The sequence below is a fragment of the Stigmatopora argus genome, chromosome 19 (genome assembly GCF_051989625.1).
Source record: "Stigmatopora argus isolate UIUO_Sarg chromosome 19, RoL_Sarg_1.0, whole genome shotgun sequence".
Lineage (NCBI taxonomy): Eukaryota > Metazoa > Chordata > Actinopteri > Syngnathiformes > Syngnathidae > Stigmatopora > Stigmatopora argus.
This window is the reverse complement of record NC_135405.1, coordinates 10,718,451-10,738,986: the sequence shown is the minus strand read 5'-3', so window position 1 is coordinate 10,738,986 and position 20,536 is coordinate 10,718,451. Positions and strand designations below refer to the sequence as shown.

At 41.3% G+C, this 20,536-nt stretch overlaps 1 protein-coding gene across 2 annotated transcripts; it reads left to right on the top strand.

Annotated features, from left to right (window-relative positions):
* Nucleotides 1-5,940: 5,940 nt before the first annotated feature.
* On the top strand, nucleotides 5,941-17,871 carry vegfab (vascular endothelial growth factor Ab). 2 transcript variants are annotated; one of them, XR_013296872.1, is made up of 7 exons: nucleotides 5,941-6,558; nucleotides 8,174-8,216; nucleotides 10,146-10,342; nucleotides 10,646-10,722; nucleotides 12,136-12,168; nucleotides 14,691-15,970; nucleotides 16,562-16,577. XR_013296872.1 is itself a non-coding variant. In XM_077587468.1 (7 exons), exons 1-7 carry the CDS (start codon nucleotides 6,505-6,507, stop codon nucleotides 16,581-16,583), a joined length of 558 nt encoding a protein of 185 aa, XP_077443594.1. In that variant the 5' UTR covers nucleotides 5,941-6,504; the 3' UTR covers nucleotides 16,584-17,871. The 2 variants fall into 2 exon arrangements, 1 of the variants encoding a protein (XP_077443594.1); XM_077587468.1 differs by having other exon boundaries at nucleotides 15,839-15,970; nucleotides 16,562-17,871.
* Nucleotides 17,872-20,536: the final 2,665 nt, after the last annotated feature.

Sequence of the window (20,536 nt, the reverse complement as noted above, 5' to 3'; positions counted from 1 at the left end):
GATTGGGAAGCCCATTGATTACAGGAAAGAAGGGAGGAGGAAAAAAAACCACTAGAATGCCAAACGATTTGAAGTACTGATACGAAATATTTGACATTTTTGTGCTAGCACAGATCACCATAAATTAGTTGTCACGTGTTAAATTCAAGAGCACGAAAGCACATTTCAAATGTAAACAATGGAGAAAGCTTGTGGGGCGTGTCCTACTCGTTCCATCCTTTGCTAAAATGGATCATGCGTACACACATAATGGATCTCTCAATGGGTCAACGGCCATTAAAATGGTTCAAAGCGCTCGCGAGGTGTGGCAATATGAACGTGACGACAATGATGTCATTGTGTCCAAGTCTGATGATTTATGGCAAAGTCATTTTGGGCACGCAGAAACAGCGGAGCATGATCATTATGATCAACAGTGCCTAATTGTTAAACCTGTTTGAAAAATCTGACACTTGCAAAAGTTCACTAACCCTATTAGGTTAGGATGAGGTTGCGTCTTTCAACACAGCTCGAATGTGTACGTGAAAATGTGGACGTGCAAAAAAGTCAACTGAGGGTCATGTTTGATTATTAAAAATGAGTTAAGTTACATTTCCCCCACAACTGATTTATAGTCTGAAATGAAAGAAATGGATTATTCAGAACAAATCAATAAATACACTTGAACTAGATCAATATTAGAATTGGGATTGTAAATAGAGGTTGGGTTTTTGAATTCATTCTGTAAATACAAACAAACATTAGGAAATATTTCCATTTTAGCACTAAAATTCATCATCTCTTTCCTGATTCAAATCACTTTCTCTTTATACTCATCTCTCCCTTTCTGTGCTCTCCGCCCTAAAATACCAAAAACTCAACACAAAAGGAAACTCATTTAAATGGAATGATCTATTAAATAACTATTGCCAACGTTCCATTCTCTTTCCTGCACCTGAATAAATTCTTCAAGCTTGCATTCATATCGACATCTTCATTACCATTAGCTTCAAAACCGTGCAGACCACTTTGATACTTTTACGTGCATCTTTCTGCTGCCAAACTGTCTACCGCTGCTATCAATCAATAAAACAACGACATGCCTGCATTTAGGAAGAGAAACTAAAAAACTCTCTCTTTGCATATTACGATTTCTACAAAGGCGAAAGAAATGCCGACAACTTTTACTTTTAATCCTACACAGTAACAAGGTTCAAATACCATCTAATTCTTGAAAAGATGTGAAAAAATGTTGACAAAGTCAGATTTAAAACAACAAATGGATTAAAAAAAAGCCCACCCTGAACTAAACCAGGTTAAGAAGAGTCTTCTCAGGTATCAATGCAAGCCATTGAACGAAGCAGTTCCATTGGCTGATGATGTAAAGTCTATTCATTCAGGTGAAAGCTTTGCTGTTTGTGTTTGTGATGATGCCGTGCGCTCGCCACGGTTGCGACACAACTACAATGGTAGACAGCATGAGTGTGTGTGTGTGTGTGTGTGTGTTTGGGTAATGCCTGCAATCACTGCGCTAACACAAACACACCTGGAGACGCACTAACATCAGATAAAAGCTCCAAAAGCTGGTCACGCAAACAGCGCTCATTTAAATGGCCTAAATCATACTTATTTGGAAAGGGGAGTTTTTTTGTTTAAGACTATCTAACGGATGCTATTTGAAGACAAGTAAAACAAAGAGATTAGTCTTGCTTCACTCTGCAAACAAACCACAGTTTGCGTCGTGCCAGCGTGGTGAGTCACGACAGAAAACTTTCTCCGACCTCAAAGACGCCATTGAAATTTTAGCTTTAAAAATGGCAAAATGCTGTAAATGTGTCAGCGCTACAGAAGAGGATACACGCCCAATCTTTTGGATTGGGAAAAGATGACAGTGAGTGGTCGCAGTGAATACATTTAAATCATGATAGTGAAAATACAACAATAATAACAGACGTTGGGGGGTTTGTAGAACACAACATAGTCTTTTTTTTCAGATTTTATAAAGAATATTAGAATGCCAGAAGACATTTGGACAAGACATCAACACATTTGCCACCAACACTCATACTTGTAGCCAAAGTCATAAAAATCTCTTAGTTTACTTTCTTACAAGTATCTTTTGTCCAAGTTTTACCAGATTTGATGTCCTTAATATCACAATCACTAAATCAGTCATGTACGATCTTAACCGCAGTTGAAAATTTGTCTTCAGTACGTTATGTCATTCTCTGTTGTTGACAGAGTAAAAAAAATAAGTACAGGGTTTCTACAGGTTTCATAAATTAAATGGAAGACTTTTTCAGAACATTTAGAACTGAATGTAATAGCAATACTGACGCAAATTTCATAGCAAACCTGCTTTTATCCAGTTTGGCGATTTTTTTATTTAAAGACATTTATGGGGAGGAATAAGAAATCAAGTTTTAAGGCATTTATTTCTTCAAGATCTGTAAATTTGAGACGTTCAAGAATATTTTGGAAAATCCTGGAAATGTAGAAAGAACCTGGAATCTTTAAGGAACCCTTTTAATGCCAATAACAAAAACTTTGCCAACCAGAAAGCAAATTTTGAGAGTTGTGTTGACTAACCTGCTTTTATCCAGTTTGGTGATTTTTTTAATTAAAGGCATTTATGGGGAAGAATAAGAAATCAAGTTTTAAGGCATTTATTTCTTCAAGATCCGTAAATTTGAGACTTTCAAGAATATTTTGGAAAATCCTGGAAATGTAAAAAAAACCTGGAATCTTTAATGAACGCTTTTAATGCTAATAATACAAACTTTGCCAATCAGAAAGCAAATTTTGAGAGTTTTGTTGACTAATTTACCCCTTTCTGAATTCAAATGAACTACACATCAATGGCAGTGAAAGAGTTAAGGGCACCTTTTCCACTTGGCTGACTAAATTATTGTACAAACTCTTTTAACTACTCAAGTGGGAGTACACGGGTCGCTTACTTTGTACTGGAAGTGAGCAGAGGAACGAGGGTAATGAGGTTCGAACCACTCACGAAGAGATGCGAAGCCATTTTTTTGTCCGTGTCTGAAAGCCCTGACTTATCTGGTCATTCAAATATAAAAAGCGAGATGAAGGTGGGTGGTTCCTGGGACCACCGCTGTCTCAGTGCGCCACTTTCCAGCTGGGCCCGGTCAACCGTCGCGAGGCTGATGGGTCGATGATTTATTCCGACACTATCAGACGAGAGCAAAGTCATCTGCAAGGCCCAAAAAAAAAATCCCTGCCAATTTCTCTCTCCCGCCTTGAGAGAAAGCGGCGGAGTGACATTTTGGCCAAAGATCGCAAAACTGCAACGAGGTGCTTTGTGTTCCAAAGACTACAAACAAGGCTTTGACTTGGGCGCTGTCTGTCTTTGAGAGACGGTAAACAGACTCGACAGACCGTTTTACATCTGCGCCTCGTTCAACGACCGGGCTAAACTTACACCTGGAGGGTCCCAGGACAAAAATGCCAACAGAACTGGATATTTGGCGAAAAAGTCCCTCCGGGTATTCTCCGTACGGTTGGGAAATAGGCGTGGAGGTGGCGGGAAAGAGCCAGGAATGTAGGATTTGGCCAAAGGTGGTTCGGCAGACGGCCATTTTTGTGCATTTGGTGGCGCCGCTGATGTAATTTACAGTCGAACCACAACAATGAACATGCTCCCACACGCGCAAAATCATCTGTGTTTTGAAGCGGACCGACACAATGGAAAGATGATAAAATTGCGGTCGGATTGATCTGGAAAGAATCCTTCTTTCAGCCTGAATGGCGAAAGACATGCGCTTAATGCTTCTTATATAAGGTTTTTTTGATGACCATTTTGCTGATCTTTTAAGATTTGTCCTGGATTTAGTTTTTCTTAACACCTAAATTCATATACAACCCATTTCCAATCTGCATTTCCTCTTCGTGATGCTAATTTTTAGATACCTGACATTGTGACACACCAGAGGGTTGGCGCCTCCCAAGATTGCTAAGATTCTTTACACACTCCTCATCAACTTATTGGAACTTTCCATGCCAGATAAAGTCGACTTTCTGGAAACTTACAGTCGAAACCTTTTTACAAAGCAAAAATGTACTTCAGCAGGAAGACCAGACCATTGCATTGGGGAAACTTTGAAGAGCCATTATGTTAACAAACGTCAAAGCATTCAACAGTGTTACTCTACGCAATCACGCATTTCACAAGATTCTTCCATAAATGTTGAAATATAATTTTAAATGCTGTTTGTTCTGCAGTGCCACTCATAGGAAACTCATTTTTGTCTGTCGTCAGTCTGACGCCAAAGTTGTCATATCGCAGACAGCCATCGAGTCATCAGTTTGTCACTGCTATATTGGATATATATATTTATATATAGATATATTTATTTGAGAGCCGCAGTGACCTGTTAGGCCAGCAGAGGGCTGCAGCACTTTATGAAGGCGCTTTGAAAGCACTCAGGCCTTTGCCATAATTCAAATTCCATTGTTCCCATCTGCCTTTTGGAATATGCATATATGTGGATGTTCGATATTTCTGTCGTCCAATCAGCTTTCCGCCTCTTGACACACTGACAACAATGCTACTCTTGATGAAAAATGAGTTTGACACTCCGAATTATGGAAATAAAAAGCATCTCCATGCATTACGAGCGCCGAAATCTCAAGTGTGTCCAACTGCACGTCGGCCCTTCTGAACTATGATTAACATTTGAATGAAGCGCTTCATCTGCCATCACGTCGGATGACTCCTCTTTCCTTTCCTCCCGCCCAGTCGGCGGGATGCACCAGCTGTTGGCGCCCCCGCCGCTACCCCCCCAAAAAGTTCGAGACAGGTGGCTCCTTCTGTGCAAGAGATCTGTAAGAAGCCCCATTCAAGGGGAAGAAAAAAAAAAGGGGAAGTCACGACCACGCGTTGACGCTGACGTTACGGCGCTCACGCAAACTTTTGCCTGCGATACGTGTCCGCGTGCATGCACGCTGACACACATTTTGGAAAGTTAGAGTCAGTGGCGATCAAATGCCGTTGGTAGCGTTATTGTTTTAGCAATGCAGTAATGACGACCTATAATTAGAATGGTAGCCAGTAGACCACAGTATCCTGCCAAGGTCAAACTGTACCGAAAGCACTCAGCCCAGTAGAGGGACGGCGTAAATGAGTAATAATAAATATCCGATTTTAATTCATCGGGATTGGGAAGCGGATACAATCAGAAGAAAAATTTGGGAAGAAAATTGTGAATATCTTCAATTTACATATTTATATCCCAACTCAGTATGAAATCCAGTCCTACACCTTAGAACTAGAAACACAAAAGTCTTTGTACTAAGCCCTGCGGAACGCCAACGGTTTTCAACTTTACTCTTAATCCTCCTGTTACGTCACGGGTCAAATTGACCCATTTTGGGTACAACACATGGATTCAAGTCGTATTTTAGCCAATCAAATTTGAGGATCGTTTTGTCATTAAAATCCATTATTACATGCACCAATGCTGGAATCTATATAAGTGTTTACCATGTACGAGCATACAACTCCCATCACAGAATGGCTGTTCCCATCAAATGCACATTTTCAACGCCACTGACGATGATAGATGTTCAACCTAGAGGCTCTTTTCATCCCATCTTAATATTTAATGAGTTTTTCCAGAGTAGACATCTAATCCATTTGACTGGGCTGGCAGCTCAACCTCTCTCGATCCGCTGCGACCTTTCCCAGATCAAATGGCTTGGACGTCTACCACCGTCAACAGCAGCCCAAAATCCCTGCGACTGAGCCGAAACCGAGTCTTTTAGGAACAGAGTCTCTGAACCCATCCTAAAACCTTGAAACTGCAAAAAAAATCATTATATCTTCTCTCCCCAGGATCGTCCTAGCCGCAACTCAGAGTTTAACAAGCCACGCCTTCCCCCTACCTTCAGTCACCAATCACGACCGCCCCCTTTTTAGAATCACACGCGCACTCACAGAAACACACGCACACTGTGGAGTGCACTGGGGATCTGGAAAGGTGGACGCATCCCGGTTGTAGGTGCGCGTAAGGAAAACGTCAGAGCGGAACGTATAGGCGTCTATCCAACCACCACCCCCTCCCTCTCTTGACGTGGCTCGGCTTCGATTGGAAGGAATTACAGAGCGGCGGAGCGACTGCCACGGTCGGGACAAGCATGGGAATATTCTCCGGCGCGTAAGGCTGTGCGGGAAAGTGCGCCGCCGCACCATGTGAGACGTCCCGGATCGTGCCTTCGTTGTGTTTGTGTGCGGTATTGTGTGGATAATAACGCCCCCCCGACCCGAGGATCGCGCGACAAGGGAAGAGTTTTGGGCGCAAAGAGGATTTTGTCTTTGTTTTTTTTGGTTTTTGGAAGGCGTCTACTCAGCCATGGACGCGGCACCCGTGACTCACCCCCCTGGAGCCCCTTTTTAACCCTTCTTGCTTGTAAATAGAAAATTGATGAGCGTAAAGCCCCCCACCGCCCACCGGCAGCACCGCAGCGGATTCTAACACCTCGCCCGGATTTGGATTTGACAACACCATGAACTTTATTGACAGTTTGACACTATTATTTCTGACGCTGTCGGCTGTCAAGGTGAGTGCAACGTGGGTCAAAAAAAAAAAAAAGAACGCGTCACTCGACCTTGTCGGTTCACTACTGGCCCTTTAAAAATATGCCGGCATAACGAGCATTATTTTTTTAATTGCTCAAGGACTTCTGATGCATGTTCATTTTGATTATTGAATATATTCTGAATTCTAATGAGTCAAAATTTGGTTAACTTAAAATAGGTCAAAACAATCATGACTAAAATGTGCAGTAGTTTTTAATATGCAATAGTAAATAATATAGAATTTAAAATAAAGTTTAAATATATAATAAAACAATTAAAATGTGTATGTTTATTAATGATTAGAAAAATATGTATCTACACGTAAATAAATTAATATTTCCATTATTTAAGAAATACAGATATAGTAAGAACCACCTTAGACAGTTTACATGGATTTAAAATTAAAAATATCTGTAAAAAATCGAATGAGAGTGGTAAAATGATTTTTCGATTAAGGCTATAGTATATTGAGATTTTTACACATTTTTATTACATGAAAAGTCCCAATTTCAAATCAGTGGTTGCTTCAAACCATCCTTGAAGTATATATTTTTTAAATGATGTGTACACGGTCATTTAAAATAATAAGAAGTGCCATTTTAGAGCCATAGTGGTTGAAATATATGAATTTAGCTCAACTTTTTGTCCCCTGAGAGCCTCTATTATCTATCAACTCAATGAACTCCAGTTACTGTAATGCCTGCTTGCTCATTGGCCAAAAGTGTGGCAGACACTCATTGACCAATCCAAAGGTGGAAATACAACGGTCGGTTAAAAGTCACAATTGTACAAATGAATCATAATCATTCCAAGCCTCGCCCTTAAATCTTCCACAATATTTTAAAGCCTGTCACCCGTCTCAGTGTTTTGAGCGAGTGAGTTAGTGGGTGGTTATCGGGGTAGGGGGGTGGTGGGATACTCTCCCAAGTGGCCCCCCACTCTCTGGCTCTCTCACGCCACCCGTAAGGGGCGGGCCACCCAACATCCCTTCATTAGGAATGACTCTCTCTCTGTTTTTTTCTTTCTTTCATTAAGTCCAATTGGGGCCGAGTGCTGCCGTCTCACGCAACATGAGTGAGGTATAGCGAACTCATGGAAACTGGCCAGTAATCCGTTTGTGTGGTGCCTCCGCACACATATGCGGTGAACCAGTGAAAGGGGGTGACAGGGAGGCGGGGGGTTGGCTGGTTGACATTCTTGCCGGCTTTTAACGGGGAATAAATGTAGCCGAGAGTCCGTAAAGGTTACGAAATTAACACGGGGGCTTGTAAAAAGTTTGCCATGTTCGGGACCGAGCTCGGGGTCACGTCGTTTGTTTGTCAATTGCTATTTTATTGACTTTGAGTCATAGTCACTTCATGTCAACTTGAGGTTATATTATGATAACTCGTTTATTTCCAATTCAAGTCTGGGAAAACCTTATTTAGACTTCATGATCGTGATTTATCATCGTACGTGCCTCGCTTTACCATGTTGTCATTATATATAGGGTGAGATAAGATTTTTTTCCCGTGAAGGGGTTCAATGGCAAAATGTAAATATGTATTTTTGAGCAAGAATCCCTTGCACAACTCATTTTTCCGCATTTTTTTGCAGAGTGCCCAATTACCGAGGGAAGCGCAGAGAGGTCCGCATGACGGTAAGTGGCTTCAAGAAAATTAACACCGTTGTGTGAATGTGACAAAGTATCAGAGTTGGGGTTTTAAGGTCATAGATCGAAAAAAAAATTGCGGTGATCATATGAGAAATATTTAACCGATATGCAAAACAACACTAAAACCAATTGAAACCATGTATAAGCAAACTCTGGAAGACTGTAAGCCAAAAACGCATCACCACTGTCAGATATATTTTTTAAAATGCCTGAACTGGTATAATACTGTCAAATATGCAGATGCCAACTTTGTTTATAAAATGTCCCAACACAAAGCTCCACCTCCACTACAAGATTTTGTACGGAAAAATCCCAACACATCAACAAGGGCTGGCTCTAGAGGTGACTGTGTAGTTCCCTTTAAAAAGAGTGCATTGAGCCAAAGCACCTTCTCTGTTCATACCTGGAACTTACTACCAATTAACATATGTGAACCTGAACTTAAACGGCACACTAAACACATTTGCTATATGAACACTGACAAACTTAACGCTATCCTACAATGGAGACTGCTGAAAATTGTTGGCCCGCCGGGCGTATAAAGCAATGGGGGAACCTTTGATATGTGAATGAAATGTTTTTATTGAAGATTCATTAATACTAAAGAAATCTTTCTTAGGGGCTGTCACTTAATGAAAGTTTGTGATTTAGAATCACTGTGTGAGTCTTTCTGTGTGCATATGGAAGCGAGAATGCGAGTGTGTGTGAGAGTGGCTGTTCATCTCGACACTGCAAAAGCACATATCGCCCCCCAGTGGCTACTTTCACCTTTTCCATCACAAAAGCTTCAAATGGAGACGTTGGGAACCCCCCCGCCCCCTGACATTTTTTTTCCATGTCTGAGGTTAGCCTGAAGGAAATGTTACGGTCAAGAGATTGACTTTTTTTAGAAAGGAATGGAATGGAATGGAATGGCATCCCATCATTCCCATTTGGGACACGTCGCCATTGGGGTAAAAAAGGAAACTTGTAGTTATTCTTCAAGCACCCGCGGCGTCATGCTTGTATTGGCGGTTGGAAGCTTGTTTTCCGCTTACTTGTTCTCAGATTGAAAGCTTGGAAGAGGCCAGGCCGGTATGTTCCTCAGGGGACGAGCGGTGGTCTCCGCCTGACGCTGATGGATTTACACGTAGGCTAAAATATTAAGATCTGCCTCTTGGTCTACGTCGCTAAGAGCACCAAATTGTGGACGAATGTCCGGTTTGCACTCACTAGAAGTAACGTAGGTGTCCTATTAGCACGCAACAGTGAGGGGCAAAGAGCGCATGCTAGACTTCAAAGTGGATATTGAATAAATGTTTAAACGGCTTGCCATAATCAGGTCATTCCTGTCTTGTTGGCTGCGTTTACCGCGCGAAAGACAAGCCGAGCCAGCAGGCCGTATTTCAGGTCTAACGGGAAATTTGCAAAAAAATAACCAACAACGCGCTCCAAAATCCTGTCATGTCTTAAAGCCAATGCCAGCTTTTCCCACCGTTTTGGCTTCCATTACTCCAGGAATTTCCTCATAACTTCCCACATATTTAAAAATGACAATGTAAAGATCAAGAAGCAACCTGCATCACTTTTACAACGCTGAATATTAAGTGTCGCGCCAAGTGATAACCATAAAAAAATTCCGTGGACATTACGTAATGATTTAATTGTTCATTTATGGCAGTCATAAGCGGGCATAACTCGAACGTGGCTTGCGACAAAAACACATTTGTCGGTCCTGGTAAATGGTTTATGGGTTTGCTGTTTATCCTGATGTTTGGGAGGGAAGGGGTCCATTGAACCAAGAAACTCGTAAGGAAAGTATCTCTGACAATGAGTTCATCAAGCGATACAGCTTTCTAAGCTTTTTTGAGATGTTGGCGTTTTGCGCCTGAATGAAAATGATTAATAAAGTGCTCCCTCCGCCTTTTTCCACAGTCATCCCTTTAATGGAGGTGTTCAACAAGAGCTATTGTAAGCCTCGAGAGATGGTGGTGGAGATCCTGCAGGAATACCCTGAGGAAGTGGAGCACATATTCTTCCCGTCGTGCGTGGTGTTGATGCGCTGCGCCGGCTGCTGCACCGACGAGAGGCTCCAGTGCACGCCCACGTCCAGCCATAACGTGACATTGGAGGTCTGCCAATTCATTGATCCAATCAGTATTCCGCGGGTAGTGTCCCGTATGGCTTTCGTGGCTAAAAATGCGTGCACGTTTTTTCTTTGTTCTTTTTCTGGCGCCGGAATTTGTTTCGCTTCAACAAGGCTATTATTGTTTCAACAATTTCTCAATAATAGCATCTCCGGTGTGTTTTTGGATCAGTTTGGGATACTTTTGGATGGAGCGCAAAGGCGTTCTGCAATTGGTCTGTTTGAAACTTTGGCTGCCTTTTGTGTATATTTCCATGTCGTCCTGATGGACTGTCTGTTGTTTCCACAGATCAAAAGAATAGCAACCCTAAGGCAACAGAATGATGTCTATATGAGTTTTACAGAACACAGCGCATGCGAGTGTAGGTAAGAACCCTTCAACGCACGCACACACACACTGCCACGGTTAAAGCATGTGAAGATGTAGTGGAAAAAGAAACGTCAAATCCTCCTCCGCCTGTCTATGACACTTTGACAGCTCTGCTAAATTCATACGTATCTCCTTATCGTCTGCTTCCTTCTCTTGGCTCGCGATAAAAAAGGCCGCTACAGGTTGAAGCGTATCCCAGTAGACATTCTCCACAGTTGCGCGCCGGCTTATCCTCATTCCATCGAGCGGAGACAGATTAGTGCGGCTACTACCGAAATTTTGTTTTATCGCCTCTTCTGGAACTTCGCTTTTAGTATTCCGTTTTGTTCCTTGGGCATTTGAAAGACGGGGTTTCCACAGGTTTCATCGAGTAATATCGAAGACTTTTTAAGACCACTTTGAACAGATTTCGATGACCTAAACTCGTAACCCTAAAAGCTAAATACATCATATGTCCCTGAAGAAAATGAGTTAAACATATTTGACTATAAAACCTTTAAGAAAACAACTCATGGAAACTAAATAAACTCTAAATAAATAACGGAAATGGATTGGACATATAAATGTGTTTAAAAAATCTACGGTTAAACCACATATAGATAACACCAAAATACGAAAAATAGAAACAATTCAAAAAATCTAACTAATAGATTGATAGAAATTTTTCGTCTATTTAAAGTGTGAGGCCTTCCAGAAGAAATTCAATGCCTTGTCAAAACTCTTAATCCCGATTAGGACATTTAAGACTATTGCTTAACTATTGCAGGAACGCCAAAAGAGGGCAGTTTGCACTGTTGCGGGGATTACAGACAATTCCATTATCCAACAATCTAAAGAGTTCCTTTCATCCCCTTTAAATACGAGTTGACAGAAGAAGAAAAAAACTAACTAAATCACATTTGCACTTGCATGAAAAGCAACATCCGCCCTGTTGACACATGCTAACCGGTTGCACCGTCAAGAAAAACAGCCCTCTGCGGTTTTACTGGCTCATTATCCGAACAATTTAATTCACTTCCGCTACATGCCACAAGGTACATCTGGAATATCTTCAAGATAATGCTTTAAAAGTGCATCGACTCTGTTTAGAGGTTGAGACAGTCCTGAAAACCTGCTGATGCAATCCGATTTCAGGCCAAAAATGTTACAAAACATTGCAAAAATGACCCCGCCGAATGAAATCGTGTGCCTTTCCTCACACTTTTGCTCAACCGTAGATTTCGGCAACAAAGCATTATCAGTAAAAGACGTCACGGACTTGCTAGTCGATTTGTGTGTACATCTATGAAACAATGCCAAAGTGGAGCACTAACCCGTTCGTTACCTGCAAGATCGGGTTTTGGCAAATGTTGATCCACTGACAACGTGGCTGTGTCTAATGTCACTTTTGGTTTTGTGCCTGCTTTCAGGTTAAAGAAAGAAGTGAAACAGCTGCAAGAAAAGTGAGTACCGTGGAGAGCATCTTTTCAGCTTTAATGATTGTGTTTCAAAAATAGCCGGGAGAAATTTGATCTCATTCCCGCAAACAAAAGTCGGGCGTTTCTTGCTCTCGAATTTTCTTGTTTTTTTGTTTTGTTTTTTTACTAGTTAGCCTTGTTCCGACTAAAGTGGAGATTCCAAAATGGAACACGAGATGCTGGTTTACTTCCAAGTGCAGTCAAACCTTCAGTCAATGTACAGGCAGTGTATTAAGTTGCTTTTTAAATTAATTTCAGTGTCCCATAAGCATAAGACCAAGTTGGGTATCATAACATTTTAGAATATATTTTCGCAATAATGTGAATCAGTCTTAAAAACTTTTGATGATGTGTGATATACGATGAAGGTCAGGCGTCATTTTAGGTTGGATCTGAAATTCATAACAATCAAATTTGCTGTTCGCATGACAAGGAGCTCAATGTAAACTAAAAAAAATTGAATTAAAATGTTTGGCGGAAGTCAAACCTGTAAAATACTTTTTAGGATTATACTGAAAGTTAACCTAAGATGGCAGCTTTTTGTGATTGGCATATTCTAGAATTAAACTTGAAACATCTGTATTTTATGATGGAATAACTTTTGGTCCAACTTTGTTAACACAGAGCTCGAATTAGAGGTCAATTTAAGTTCACCTCTGAAGTGCATTTTAGATTCAACCTGAAATTCAACTAATAATTAGCCTGTCCTAAAATTCAAAGCTAGCATTTTCGGAATAGCGCAAATGCAAGTCTTATTATGGTGCTGTTACATACATTTTAGTGGACATGCCACCATACTTCCAGTAGCTCAAACAAAACCACTACCTCCCCAACTCCCGTGGACTATGATGGATATCCAATTCATATTGACGTGGACAACCGTAGCCAGTCTCCAAGTCAAAATAAAAATGTCGTTCATCACCATCAACGAGTCGATCGATTCCAAACGCATTTCCACGGTGAACGAAAGGTAGCTTTAAAGCAGGGCGGTAAATGAGTGACTCTTAACGAGTCTGTTGCCCTCGCCACACCTGACCTTTACGCCTTTCCTCCCTCTCGCCCTATCTGCTATTTACATTCTTCCCCTCCTTTACGTCCACTTAACTCCCGTTATTCCGATCGGCGCTGGCTCTGAAATAGATAGTGGCGTTTTTTGAAGAGGAAACGTCTAAAAAAAAAAAGTGTTAAAAGCGCTCATTGCGCGAATGCTCGTTAATATCGGGGGCGGTTGCTTACGCTTGGGCTTTAGACGTGCTCGTTTGTCATAGAGATAAGCGTCCGTGTCAAGGGGCCTCCTCTTTAACCCCGTCTTCATTGTTTACGAGTTGTCCCACGGTGGCTTACGGTTGGACGACAACAACGTTCTCGGGGTCATTCAACCCGGGCGCTTTTGTTTTGTTTTTGTGTTGCTTGGCCGCTAGCGTGACTGGAGTCATCACCGCGAGAGGTCGGGAAAAGTGGTCGACCGCTGTGCTCCGAATTACACCGAGTTTCGTAATTAGACCAAACAACAGCGTGCAATAAGTCAGTCCTGTCAAAGCCTGACAAATTTTCTGACAGTGAAGAAAAATGCTCGTATAAACACGACAAAGATGACAGATTTAGCACTAGAGCAATAAATCTAAAGGAGTATGTTGTGCAGTCTAATCTTTTAGGCTGTTTAAGCAGACAAGAATGTGGACAAATGGACAGAAATCTATAATATAATGAGCCTATTTAACACAAAAAATAATAAAACCTTAACCAAAGCAGCACTTTACCCACATATTTATTCTTTTTTTTTGGCTTCTAAAAGACGTATTGTATTCAATGCTTTGTTTCTTATGTGAACCGGCTTTTATCACAAATAACTGTAGTCTGATACAGACAACTATTTGTCTTTTCCCTCGAATGTTAGTTATTGGTCGATGCGGAACTATGTTACAAATAATGGAATGAATACCTAGTGAGCCTTCTAGCCTTCATTAAAAGCTCTTTACATGCTTGAAAGTCAAATGTCAAGTCAGCAAAAATGTGCACATGTGAAGCCCCAGGTGCATCCTTTGTGGGCTTCTAATCCTTTATGAGCTTGTTCTCATTTTGTTCCTTTTTAAATCAATAATAAACTGAAGACATGATTTGATTGATGTGGTCCGATGTGGACGTTCTTTCAAACTCCATTCATGTTTTATGTATTTACTTATTTAATTATTTAGAGAGAGAACATCATAAATTGCTTGCACGCTCATCTTCTCACGGAACACGTTAGGTCCACGACGTTCCTTAATTTATGTCCCGACATAAGGACGCATTGTTGAACATGTGGGGTCGCCCCCCGTCCCCCCATAGTCACATAGTCCGCTCTAATTATTTTTGAAATGACGCCCGTTCATTTAAAATGAGTTGAAGGTCTAGCGGCGAGCATTGGAATGCTGGTCGTAATGATTTGGACATCTATTCTTGTTAATGGCGTCTGTCCGGTCTCAGACTTTGTGTCTTTCTGCGTTGTTGTGCTGTCTCTCTTCCAGACAATCCCGGCGAGGCCCAACTAATGGCCAAAAACGAAAGCGAAAGAAAAAGCCAGACATTACAATTGGCGACGTGTACGTCAGCTCCGCCTTCTCCGCCTCCCTGCACCTGAGTGTCGTGCTTCTCGTCATTAGGACGGCTTGGGAGGAGATCCTTTGGCTTTTTTAACGTCCATTCGCATGTGGCTAACGTCCCCGTCGTGCTTCCACTTTGTCATTTCACCGCCTTGTAGTGTTTTTCTAACCTTGTGCTACGACGCTTAACTGTCATCTCAGCCATGGACGCTAATCAATCGTCCTCTGACAATCAGCGCACCAGCAGAGGGATTAAAAAAAACACACACAAAAAAAAAAGTAAAAGCAGATGTTGGCGTTCCTTGAGACGTTTCAAGTTTAGATGAGCGATAAGAGACGAGCAAGAATAAACGCATTTTTAGCGGTTGTGGTTGTTGCGCCTCTATCAGGCGGATCGTAATCGCCGTGTTTAGTCTGTTTCGCTTTGCTGTGTCTCGCCTCGGCCTCCTTCACCCTTTTTTGTGCTTTTCATCTTTTATTTTCTCCCCCGCGCACAATGCTGGTACGCTTTCATTGTCAGTTTTTCAGATTAGGAGGGACGGCTATCTGCTACGGGCCGTTTGTAAACTCCACCGATTGTATACCGAGCGATCGAGCGAGCGAGTACTGTCTTTGTGTCGCCCACCGATCTCTTGCCCCGTAACAATTCCGCCTCCATTTTGTGTTTCAAGTGTGGATTGTTGGTTTGTCAACAGTCCTTTCATCTTTTTTCACAATAAAAGAAACGTTCTAAGGCACAACAAGCGGATTCTTGCGTCTTCTTTGCTGACGTTTGACGGCGAGGCAAAGGTACACAAGGTACACAAAGTAGCCTACAGCTGTTTCCATTGGGCGACCATTGGAACTCAGCTTGGGCCATTTGAGACTCTTAAGTCAAGGTGGCACAGCACGGGGTGCAATACAAGCCAGAATGTCACATGCTACGCAAACATTTGGAAGAGCAATCTAGGCCGTGTGACCTGAGGGTGACCGTTTTTTTTCTTGGCGTGGTAACGCAACACTCTGATAATCCTCATCTCTCCTTCCTTCCCTTTCTCCTGTCTGTCTCGTTCTATCTGTCTGTCTCTACGCAGTACTTGCAAGCCCTGCGCAGAGAAGCGAAGGCATTTCTTCTTGCAAGATCCGCAAACATGCCGCTGTTCCTGCAAGCACACTGACCAGTTTTGTAAAGATCGCCAACAAGAGCTCAACGAGAGGACCTGCAGGTGAGAGCCACGTTTTAGCAGGTCCGGTCCCTTAATTCCATAATGGTTTTGCTAAGGGAAAAACTCATTTATTTCATTCTTGAAGCGCAAGAGGTTGAAATTGAGAAAGGATTCGGCTTGTTTATCGGTCGTTCCTCTTTTTTCTCTGGTTTTGATAGAGCTTCATCCTTAAATGACTTATTCTAGACAGGTCAGTAGAGTAAGTTGGCGGCTCTTTTTGTAATGACGTGTTTCAGCTTTTAGAATATAATTTCCCTATCATTTTCTTCTGTAAATTCTGTTTTAGAGTACATCAAACCTCTTCGAACTTTGCCGCAAGCCCTCCCAGCCAAAATAAGTTAACAATAGATTCCAATTTCTATTTCCATATCATGCGAACTTGACATGCGTTCAGCTGCACAGTTTACACCAACGAAATGTAAAATACAATGCCTGAAATGCCTTTTGAAGGACTGCTCAGGAAATAACACGGCCAATACCTGAGATGGATCACAAGAAAAATTCAGATCTTAAAGTGGCCTTCGCCCAAATTACAATAAGTGAAAGTCCGTTTTAAATGTGTTTCTGACTTGTATTTTCCTCTTTGCTCAGATGTGACAAGCCCCGAAGATGAGGGAAGTCGCACGGGGCACATACAAGATGAAGGAATACTCCGTTCGATTATCAGAACGTAATACAACGGATATTTCACAGCACAGCACTTTGACATTTTCCACCCGTAAAGCTCTTTTTTTTTCCCGTGGAAAGCATTCCGCTCCGGACTGACGCAAAGAGAGACGTACCTTTGCCTCCCACTGTGTATCTACAGTATATGTTTGTGTGAGTGAGTGTGTAGACCAGCGTACTCCACAACTGTTTGCTGCTACAAAAAGAAAACAAAAAAAATCAATCAACTAAACGCATCATTTGACGGAAGCGCCTTCTAACCAACCAACCAACCGCCTTGTTGCTTTGACTTCACTGGATGCGAGACTACTGTGCTGGTGCGCAAAATTGCTCGGAGATTTAAGACTGCTTTATGACGCGGATGTCTGTCTGCGGGGGATCTTCCAAAAAAAATGGCTGCTTTCCCCACCGAGGGACATTTTCAGAAAACGAGTGCCTTTAAAGGGAGACTGCAAACGGCTCGAGTGAAAGAAAACCACTGAATGAAAACTCTACTGTAGTTTGATTCCATCGGGAAAACCAGTGCCTCGCTTCGAAAAAAAAACAAAAAAAGACTACGAAAAGTGCTTTATAAATTATTTGTTCTTTTTGTTCCAGGAAAATGAGGATTTAATGCAGTAGTGGGTCAATCACACGTCCTCTCTGAACTTGTATATAGCTAATATTATCCCTTCATGCCATAGTCCATTCTAGATAATTTATAATGTCATAGAATATTTTTCATTCAGTATTCATTTTATTGCCCATATTTAATGTGCTATTTATATATTCAGTGTTGTGTCCCACCTCTCTTGACAATTGTCCCATTTAGCATGGATTCTCTATGCTTTATTTCTTTTTTTACATATATAACTAAAAAAAAAACAACAACCAAAAAAAAAATCAGATATTTACTAACATTCCCTAAGCCGCTCGTACGCAAAGCGTGTGTTGAGCTTTTAACACATGTAGAAATATATGTTAGGAAGTAGCACGTGTTTTGTCCGTCCAACAACATGAGAATACAAAATAACTACTGCTACAAACAAATACTACTACTAAACACTACAACCCTACAAATGTTGGAACCATATTTAAAAAAAAACATCTGCCATCAGTCTTAGAAACCTGATTTATTAGCTCCATTTTGTTGTTGTTGTCGTTCTATTACTAATACCCTCTTTTGGTGTCCATGTAAAACTGTAAAACATATTTATTTTCAAATTATATTGTTTTATATAAAATATTGAAAAGTGTCTCGTTTTTGTTGTTTTTCTAACCAGCGTAATTTCAGCGCTAGAAGCTGCACTGCTCAAATTTTCTGAAAATATTTGAGGAAAAAATACATGTCAAGTTGAAAAACTGGGTCTGGATTGTGTTGGAGAATACACGCATACACGCAGGAATTTAAGACTGTTGTTATTATAGAACACACGCTAGTCGGAAGAGACTTTAGACGTCATCATTTACAAAAAGGAAGTTGCTTGTCATCCAGAAATTGGAGTCATAGGGAAAGAAAGAAAAAAAATCTAGAGGTCATCCAGAATGCATACAGAAAAATCACAAGGGTCCTAAGATTGACCCTTGAGGAACACCCTGGGGAAGGGAAACCGACTGACTTCAGAATCCTAACAACCACAGAGAAAGATCTATTTGTTAAAATATAATGTCGGATAAAGAAATTCCCCCGGAAAGACAGTTGTAGGTGTCGCCTCTTGATTAAACGTCAATTGCCAAGGGCCATGCCTAAAGTGGAATGATCGATTGGTCAAGCCAGAAACGGCGAGAGCAGCTGTCGCTCATAACGCGCCAATAACATTTTCTCACTCGGGCCAAACGTCTTACGTAATGGCATCAGATGAGCGGGTCATGTGAAAAGTGTGAGTCATTAAGGCGATTTAGCGTCGTTAATTTTAACAGCAACCCATCGGTTTTATGCATCGTAATCCCAAGGCACAATTTTGCGCGTATACATGTACTATAGACAGAAATTGTCTGGAAAAAAGATTTTTTTTGTGGCTCTGGTTCTCAAACTAACATGCAAACGAGTACGGCATACTGTAGCGTGGAGCTGGCTAATCATTAGCTTGAAGGAATTTAACGCAGTTACTTTGCTGTGCACCGTGCTCATGGAATAATGAAGTACGCCTTGGTGGGACCTTAGTCGTTAGGGAACTAACTACAAATAAAAGTATTCACACTGTGTTATAACTAGCCTTGGCCCCCCACTCTCTTTTGGAAGGAGTAGTTATAGTTAACGGATTAACAAGTTGCTCACTAACACTTTAGCAGTAGCTGATCTGCAGGCCCCATGGCACCAATCTAAGCCCCCCTGGAAGTGCTTTAACTGGACCTTTGGGGATCTTTGTCCATGTTTATTTTGAAACCGCTTCCCTCTAAGTACTGTTGCCCTGCTGTTTCCTGACCGGATTAGCTCCGCTCTCTTTACACGCATACCTACATATCTAAAGCGCACTATATAATCCAAGTAGATTCAGGGGGCCCTCTGGTTTTCAGAGGGTACAACTCCCGAAAGAATGCCGTGAAACACGGGTGTCAAACTCAAGGTCCAGGGGCCAGACACGTACCCCGTAAAAGTAAATTATATCCATCAACTTTGTTCTCGGGCTAAAATAAAATGTAAATCACTTTTTTTAGTTTTTTGGCCCCTTTGGGATTTAAAATGAATGATGTTACAATTTTTGAATGCAATAATTGACTTTGTTTCTGGATCGAAAAACTTAAACGGAACAATAAAAATGAAAGTTTCCACTCTAGAAAATGCATTCCCTATCAAAATAGTTGGACACCTTTGCCATAAACATTTCATCATAACTGCACTTGCTTTGTTTTCGTATGCTGGGCTTTGAGAGTTAAGATAAGATTTGTCGCTCGAAAGTGCTTTAACAGCAAAAAAAAGTGCTGTTACAGATGAATTGATTTGATTCTTCGATACGAATCGGGGCAATTTTCGCTTTTTGCGACCTTTAAGCTCACGTCTCTAAGAAAGCGCAAAGACTGGCTGAGATGAATCGTGGAGCCCCGAGGCGGTAAACGTGCTTCCCAGCAGGTAAATGAGCGCACCGGACGGATATAAAAGCACTCTAATCACATCTTGGCACCAAGCCCGGCCCACAGGCGTGTCTACGGTGTGGTCAGGTATAATATGTGCTCGCTCACACGTACCACGTCTTGAATCTATATTTACCCACGTTTGTGTCCGACGGCGACACGGGAAAATGCCCTCGGTGAGTCATGAGGCGGAGGAGAATAAGAGGACCGAAATCAGTTTACTAAAGGATCAGGTTGGAAAAGAAACTCATTGAGCTTAAGGAGGAAAGGATGAAGAGTGGAAAATTTTGGAATGAGGAAGGAAATCTTTTTGGTGTTTGATAATCACCAAAAAGTGGCACAATTACTCAAAGTCTAAAGATATTCGTTTCATAACCCTTTCAGGGCCCAGCGTACACTTTTTTCAACTGCCATTCCAAAATATTAATACTACAAAATAGAATGAAATAGTACTACGATGAATTGACGTCCAACAGGCATCGTAAAGTATTGCTGTAAAAGTTTGAGACTATGGTCTTATTTGAATATAATATATTCAAAATCATACCTGAGGTCAAAGTAAAAATAAGCTTGTCCATTGAAAGATTTAACATGCATCTTAGGTTGGACCTAATATAAATGATGTTATAGGGCACCTCGTACTTGGGATGTTCTAGTTCATGTATTGGGTAACCACACTAACTATTAAATATGGGTAAAACAGTAAAAAAGTACTTTGTGGAAATGGGATTCAATTTTTCTTGTACATGTACTTACTTGTTACTTAATGAAATGCTCCAATGCTACTCTTTGAATTTACATGTTTACAATCCACTTTTTAGAACTAGAGTTAAGTTAAGTAGTTGCAAA